The sequence below is a fragment of the Bidens hawaiensis genome, unplaced genomic scaffold (genome assembly GCF_021521415.1).
Source record: "Bidens hawaiensis isolate Kalapana, Puna unplaced genomic scaffold, B.hawaiensis_p1.1 tig00051323_1, whole genome shotgun sequence".
NCBI lineage: Eukaryota > Viridiplantae > Streptophyta > Magnoliopsida > Asterales > Asteraceae > Bidens > Bidens hawaiensis.
In genome coordinates this window covers 70,404-78,962 of record NW_027499191.1, presented here as the reverse complement: position 1 = coordinate 78,962, position 8,559 = coordinate 70,404, and the positions used below count along the sequence as shown (strand labels likewise).

The 8,559-nt window shown below is 35.0% G+C and overlaps 1 protein-coding gene across 1 annotated transcript; it reads left to right on the top strand.

Moving 5' to 3' along the window:
- Positions 1-4,615: 4,615 nt before the first annotated feature.
- LOC143598972 (F-box protein At4g00755-like) lies at positions 4,616-6,429 on the top strand. The gene is made up of 6 exons (XM_077077048.1): positions 4,616-4,743; positions 5,075-5,204; positions 5,292-5,672; positions 5,746-5,912; positions 5,983-6,098; positions 6,176-6,429. Exons 2-6 carry the CDS (start codon positions 5,078-5,080, stop codon positions 6,309-6,311), a joined length of 927 nt encoding a protein of 308 aa, XP_076933163.1. The 5' UTR covers positions 4,616-4,743; positions 5,075-5,077; the 3' UTR covers positions 6,312-6,429.
- Positions 6,430-8,559: the final 2,130 nt, after the last annotated feature.

Genomic DNA, 8,559 nt, shown 5'->3' with positions numbered 1-8,559 from the left:
TTGATAGTTTTAAGGAGAAGTTGGTACAAACACCCATTTTGCAATCACCGGATTGGTCAATCTGTTTGAGATAATGTGTGATGCTAGTGATAGCACGGTCGGAGTAGTATTGGGTCAAAGAGTGGAGAAAAAGCCGATGGTGATATATTATGCGAGCAAAACTTTATCCGAGGTACAATTGAATTACACCACTACCGAAAAAGAGTTACTTGCAAGATCAAATTTTGGGAAGTAAAGTTGTGATGTATTCGGATCATAGCGCGGTCCGATATTTAATGGAGAAAAAAGACGCAAAACCGTGTTTGATTCGATGGGTGTTATTATTACAAGAATTTGATCTTGAAATTCAGGACAAGAATGGTTGTGAGAATGTAGTGGAGTATCACTTGTCACGGGTTCCACTTGAAGGTGTTGATGATCCGATAGAGATAATTGAAAAGTTTCCGGATGAACAGTTGCTCGCCTTCTCAAACGCACCGTGGTATGCCCACTATGTTAATTATTTAGCCACGGGTGCGATTCCGGAACATTGGTCAAAGAAACGGAGGCAACAGTTCATGTCCCAAGTCAAGCAATACATATGGGATGAACCGGATCTTTTCAAGGTTTGAGCGGATCAAGTTCTTAGAAGATGTATACCCGAGAATGAAGTGCAAGAGATTTTGACACATGCTCATTCGTCAGCATGTGGGGCCATTTTAGTGGCTCTAAAATGGGGTATAAAGTACTTACATACGGGTTCTATTGGCCAACACTTTTCAAAGATGCTAATGAATATGCCGACTTTGCTTGAATTGTCAACGAATGGGGGGTATATCAAAAAGGAATGAAATGCCTTTACAATCCATTTTGGTGGTTGACATTTTTGATGTTTGAGGCATAGATTTTATAGGCCCGTTTCCAAACTCGTGTGGGTACTTATACATTCTTGTTGCGTTTGATTATGTTTCGAAATGGGTTGAAGCGGTTCAACAAGAACTAATGATCACGTCGTGGTGTGTAAGTTTGTACATGCCAACATTTTTTCAAGATTTGGTATCCCGAGAGTAATCATAAGTGATGGTGGATCGCACTTCAAGAACTTCACGTTTGGTAAGTTGTTAAAACGTTATGGTGTTAATCATCGAATTGCAACACCTTACCACCCTCAAACGAGTGGCCAAGTTGAAGTTTCCAATCGCCAAATTAAGGAAATTTTGATGAAAACGGTTCGGGTGGATAGGAAAGATTGGTCGGTTAAGTTCGATGATGCGTTATGGGCATATCGAACCGCTTACAAGACACTGATTGGTAGTACTCCTTATCGGTTGGTGTCTGGAAAGGGTTGCCATTGGCTCACCGGGCATTATGGGCACTTAAGAGTGTTAATATGGATTATCATGAAGCCGGCAAGTTGAGGAAGTTAAAGTTGAGTGAATTAGAGGAAATCCGGGATGAAACGTATGAATGTGCCTCAGCTTATAAAAAAAAGTTAAAAAGGTTGCATGATGCTAAGATAAGGAAGAGGATATTTGAAGTTGGGCAAAAAGTATGGTGTACAATTCGAGACTCAAATTGTTTCTCGGGAAGCTATAAAGCAAGCAGATGGGTCCGTATGTCATTACAAGGGTAGGGAGGTTTTGTGATGTTGAAATTGAAAATATGCAAAATCAAGTCAAACAAGTTGTGAATGGACATCGCCTCAAACCAAACCTAGAAGGTAAAGATCTTAATATGCTTGAAGATGATAAGGTGAGTTTCCTCCTAAGCTCACCGGATGTTTCCACTTCGTAAAGGTCCAGGTATATTGTATAAATTAGTTTAGCTTTTTGTTAAAATTTGGTTTTAAAAATTACCTTTCTCGCTTTGGAGTATGTCCAAATCAAGTGTGGGGAAATTCCTTGCCGATGTTGGGGACAACTCGGGTTTTCATGGGGAGTAGGGTAATTTTTATTTTATTTTTTTATAAGTAAGTTTATGGTTAGGTGTTATTTTTGTGTAATATTTCATAATAATAAAAAAAATAAAAAATTTCTCTTTTTTTTTTCTTTTTCAAAATTTGACGTGAGTTCGAAGACTCACTAAAAAATAAACCGATTATAACTAATTAGATAGAGATGAGCGGGTGTCGAACACAAGGAGTTTGTGGAAAATGTGTTATTAAGTAGCTTTGTAATTAATCTATATTAAACTAAATACAGAAAATAAATTCAAGTATTTGGTTGGTTGATTTGATTTACTACTAGAACTGAAAACAATTTAACGAATTTTAAATCAGTAGGAGAAAATATGTCTTCCCTTGGTTTCAGGTTTCTACGAATGCCAAAATAATTGTTTAACTGAGATGAACGATAAAGATATAGTTCGTGCTTATTCAACGATTGTGATATTTGAAGACTAAGTACTTGGATTATAAATGCAAGGTAATCACTCAAATATCAATTAGTTTATCCCACCCCGAATCCCTCCCGATTAATCTCGATTGCTTACAGCACCAAGAACTGACGGTTAAGAACACGAACTCAACAAACTAACAATCTACTAATCAATTCATAAACACCATAGTAATGAAATCAATCAAATCAAACTATTATATCAGAAATTATATAAACATTCAATCAACATTCATAAAGAAACCTTACAATCCGAGGGAAAACACAAAGAGAATTAGCCGAGCACGGTATGATTCATCATCACATCAATTAGGGTATGCATATGAATCACAAACACCAAACTAATGATTACACTCACCAAAATATTGTTCCTGGACTCCAAATTCGTCTCTAGGGTGTTCTCTAATGTTGGATAGATGAAAAGACCACAAAAAACGAAATAAAACAAGTTGAAATCAGTGGTTACAATTGCCGGACCATGAGTGTAGTAACAAGTTATAGTAACACTATACTTAAATTAAAAAGAATAAGATGTTTGTTTTTATGGTGCATTTTTTTTTTAAATATTAACGTATAAAAAGTTATGGCTATTTAAAAATTTTGAGGAAAATTAATTTAAAAATATAATTAAAGGTAATATATAAGTAAAGATGAGCCAAAAATGCAGGTAGTCTTAAGTAATCAAAACTATGGTAAAGATAAGAAGAAAAAATTATAAGCATGTTTTAATTCGTTGGTTGATTGTGACTAAAAAACAAATTTGCCCTTATAAACTCTTAATAAGACGCATTAAGCTAAGTGTGGCTAAATATAATTTAATATGTCAATGCATTAAATATAGCATAGATAAGAATAATTTATTCAGAATAAATTACACAAATGACACTCTAATCAGACGGAGTTAACTACATAAATTGTCTCTTTGGTTATAAAAGAGTATTTTGGTCATTAATAGAAAAGTAAATGTCTATTACTGTTAATACTCAAATTCATTAAAAACTAAAAATACAAACCCCATATATGTTACCTTTTCTATTTAGACATAGCGTAAATGGGTAGCGCCCCAAGCCACCGCATTATAAAACTAAAACAATTAGGCATCAAACCAAAGCAAGTAAGCGTGAACAAGTTTTAGCCCCGGGCGTTAACTGGGTAACAGATGCGAGGCAAATGGCTGAAGTCTTAATGTTAATCCAACCAATCACATTACACACTCATATTTTTTTTATATAACAAATGTGTTTTAGAAAAACCAGGGCCGGCCCAAATGCCTTGTTGGGCCAAGCAAGAGCTTGAGACCCCATAAAAATAAAGGCCTCCATCTTTTATTAAAAAAAGTTATATATATTAAGTTTTTGCAAGCAGACATGCTGAGTAATTTTGAAAAGGCGGGGAATGAAACATTTTAGGCGGACTTAAATACTAATGTATTGACTTTTGAGGTTGGTGATTATTTTATCATTTTTTATTTTCTATTTTTGCCAATTTTAACACCAAATTTGCCCTAATTAGTAATTAGTTATTACTATCCAATTTATAGTCTGTTGATTGTTATCTGTTTGTTAGAATTTTAGCTGAACATTACACCTTAGAACTCTTAGTTGAATACTTAAATATTATAACTAACAATTGAGTGTCAAAACGAAAGCTAAAAAAATAAATTTTGGGTAAACATTGTTTACACGAACAAGATTTTTTTATTTATTTTAAGTTAAGGCCTTTTTGAGAATTTTAATCACATAGAGGGTTAGTTTTACTTTTAATCATAGGAGGGGTGTCGACATTAGTAGCCGGTAATACCCCTAAGAGGGATTGTCACCCTCCTTACACACCCACTTAATCGCCAGTACTAATGTCAACAACCCCTCTTGTATGTGATCCTCTTGTATGTGATTAGAAAGAAAATTAAACCCCCATGTGATCAAAGTCTCAAAAAGGCCATGGTTTTGTCAAAAAAAAAAGAAAATCCACAACATATAACTTTGAAAAATAATAACTCCGCCAACTATAAATATGTTAGTTTATCATTGTTGGTCTCTAACCTGGGTAAAAGAAGAGATTTTACATAAAAAAAAATTTGAAAAGGCCCCCAGTTGATAGATGGCTTGAGGCCTCCTAAAACCTTGGGCCGCCACTAAGAAAAACCTTTATGTTTTTGAATAGAAAGTTAACGAGTGTTTAGCGTCTAAATGCCAGTAACGTGACAAAATGAAACGTTATTCACTTTTGGATTAAATCACTAAACATAAACATAAATAGCACCGTCCAAACATGTTAGTTGACTCTTCCTTCTCAACTCCTTATTTACTTTTGTGAAAATCCCTCATTTTCATAGCAGTAGAGTTCCTTCCTACCTTCAAGACCACAAAAGGTATATTATATGTTATCCTGTTTTACACCTCTTTTTACGGGAATTGTCGTTCTTGATTTTGATCATTCTTTGCAATTGACCAGAATTTTCATGTTGAACCCTAAAGTTGCCCACCAAGTGATTGATTTGTTTGTTTGTTTGTTTTGGGCCTTTTAAAAGAAAACTTTATTGGGAAAACTGTCAAATTATCTATTACATAATTGAGAAAGCGCTTTAACGGGCTTGTTTTTTTACTCGTCCCAGACCTCAAATTTTTAAGAGGTTCTCGGAGACGGCCCGGCTTAGATCATTGTTGTTTTAGATTGTTTGCTAGGTGTACAATTTGTCAAAGGACATGGAGACTCAAATTGATTCCTTGGAATGTCTTGAACCTGACATGGCACTTAAAATACTTACGTGTCTCGATGATTCAGCGGACCTTGTTCGTGCGTCTGCTGTTTCTCGGTACTGGCAGAATATCGGTATGTAAGGCGGAAGGCGCTTTCTGTGTATTATGCTTTCTGTATACTTATCATATTATTAATAACTTTGATGTATGAAAAATATAGTGGTCTCCAATGGGCTTAGTAAGCAGCTCTGTATGAGAACATTTCCCGGACTCGCTAGTATCGCTTGTGTAATTGAACCGAGTTGTCATGACAGCTCGGGTGAGACTCAGAGAGATCACCGAGCCTATGCCTCTCTTTTCCGGGCCATCACAGCATTTCCTCTAACTTATTGCATTGCGAATCCCGTGAGTGCCTCGAGCACCGATCGCTACCCAGATGAGAGTATCATAAATACTATGGTCCCGATGAACTCTAAAATAGGTCGGGGTTCTTATTGGTCGAGTCAAGGAACTGATGATCCAGACATATCCGAGACACTCGTATATAATTTGACTGCAAGTTTTTGTGTTATAACAGAAATTAACTTACATCCATTTAAAGGTTTGTTTTCTTTCTTTTGTTATCTTCATTTTTACTTTTTGTTCACACCATCTTACCGCATTCGTAAGCACAGATTTGCGTGACTGGAATTTTCCGATATACTCATCTGAATTTGTGCGGTTTCGAATGGGTCATCCAAAATCTTGGAAAGAGTTGAATTATGATTTCATTGAGGCAGAAGAGTGTGCAGATAACAAGTTTATGTGGACATATACATCACCAATGTTCCCCATGGCACAGGTGGGTCCGTGGGTCGTGTTTCGTTTATTATTACTCCCCGTAATTTGTACTGATATTTTCATGGCAACAGGAAAATCGCTTACAAAGGTTCAAGTTGCCTGAGCCTGTAGTCTGTATTGGTGGCTATCTGCAAATTGAGTTGTCGGGTCGGGTTCAGAAAGCATGGGATGACAAATATTATCTATGGTTAGTTAAATATTCTTAATAAAAATTTAAATAATAAGTTCTTGTAGAGCAGTTAGTGAAGTTACTCGTTTTTACAGTCTGTCTCATGTTCAAGCAATAGGGCGCAAATTATCGCCTGCATTTAGTGTTGATTTTACTGAACCATCCAACGGCATATCTCTCATGTATGATGCTGAGAAATTTGGAATTTGCAAGACTTCACCCTCAGTTTGATGGATTTTAGCTCTATCCCTCGTTTTCGCCTTGCACTCTTTAATCAGTTCAATTTATAATTAAAGTGTTGTTCTTTCAAGTTTGGTTGTTGTTGTTGAGTAAAATGAACACGGAGATTACGTATAGATGCTAATATGAAATTTTGCGAGTATTGATTCTGTTTCGACTCTGTTTCGTTTCCATATTTACAGTCTTTGCTAGTGCATATAAAAATAATTTGTTGTTTGATGAATGATTATAGTTAGATCTGCCTTTTAATGTCATAAGAATACGGTGTGTTAGGGTTTAGAGTTTCGGGCTTAGGGTTTAGGGTTCGGGTTTAGAGTTCAGGTTCTGGTTTAGGGTTTAGGGTTCGGGTTTAGGGTTTAGGTTTTTGGGTTTCAGGTTTAAGGTTTCGGGTTTCGGGTTTAGGGTTTAGGGTTTGGGTTTAGAGTTTTAGGTTTTTGAATTTTGGGTTTATTTTGTAAAAGATAAAGAGGTAAAATAAGGATATTATAAATATATATACTATTAAAATTAAAAAAATAGATATTATAAATATTTACAATATTAATACAAAAAAAAAATTAATATATTTTGGGTTTAGGTTTTCGGGTTTCAGATTTAGAGTTTAGGGTTTCAAGTTTAAGGTTTAGGGTTCGGGTTTAGAGTTTTAGGTTTTCAAGTTTCAGGTTTATTTTGTAAAAGATAAAGAGGTAAAATAAGGATATTATAAATATATATACTATTAAAATAAAAAAATAGATATTATAAATATTTACAATATTAATACTAAAAAAATAAATTAATAGTAATACTTGATAGTTTTTAATTTGATATATATAGTGGAGATTATTAAGTGAAAAAATATTGTAGGGACTAATATGTTTATAAATAATGTTAAGAGTTAATAGTAATTTATCTAATAAGTTAACGGGGGTACGCTTAGCAGCACCCTATTGCAAATAACTTTTAGGGCTTGCGAACACAAAATCTGGATTATTATCGTTTTAAATTTGTCTTCATTTTGCTTCGGTTTATGTTTCTGTGTTATACTTTCAAGTTACCGTTTGGTGCTATTCCCAAATCACACAAACTAAAAAGGGATTTGCAAACATCTTTTGACAACGTTGTACATGATACTCTTAATCAGTAATACGAATTAGGTTGATTAATTAATAAATGCTCTTAATCACTCTTATAATCGTTTAAATTTTCCTGATGTAGATATTCTCGATAGTAGGAATGAGACTAATCAATTAACCCAAGAGTATCTGGAGAAATCGTTGGTAGCCACAAGATATTAAGAACTCCCGAAACCTGATGAACCTTTTCAAGAGTAAATGTACCATTTGAAACATTCCCCCAACCTGATTTTTCAAGTCCCGGTCGATAAACATACAAGAATAAACGACTAGCTCTCCTTTATATTTATCGGAAAATATAACTCAAAAAAGTGATTACAATTTCTCAAACCCTAACTCGTTTTTCTCTTGATGAACCCTAACTCAGTTACAAGGGTGTTTGGGTTTCCTTATTTTTACCTCCTTATAACTTATTAACTTTTACAAGGAGTATTCATGGTGTAACTTATGAAAAACTCCGTATATAATGTATTATGAGCTACAAATAAGGAATCCAAAACACCCCCTACATCTCATGTTCTCTAGATGAACCCTAACTTGGTTGGATCTCACATTTTCTATAATGCCAAACTATTACGCGGTTTATATAAACCATCCTAGCTTGCTAGCAAAGACATTACCAATTGTAATTACATAATAATTAGACAAAATGGCAAAAGACGTCCTTTATGTTTGCGCGGTTTTTCAATTGACGTCCTTTGGCAAACTTAATGACAGAAAGCATCTTTTATATTTGAAAACTCTATCACGTTTTGTCCTTTGACCATAACCCAGTTAATTATTTTCGTTAAACCTGGTCATGTGTAAGGCACATGAGGGTATTTTTGTAACTTACATATTTATTTATTAAATAACAGTTTATCTCTCTCTCCATCCACCATCCTCAGCTCTCCCTCTCTCCAGCATTTAAACTTACCATCATCACCAACCAACCACCACCAGCCACCACATGCCACCGCCAGCTTCATCACTTTCCACCACCATGACCATCACTTTCAGCTGCCATCACCTGGTGTTGCGACCACCAATTTCCACCAGCAGCAGATGGTTGACATTGAACAGAGATTTGGGAGGTCACCAAAGACCCAAACCCAAACCCCAAAGCATTTCACTGGTTGTAAACC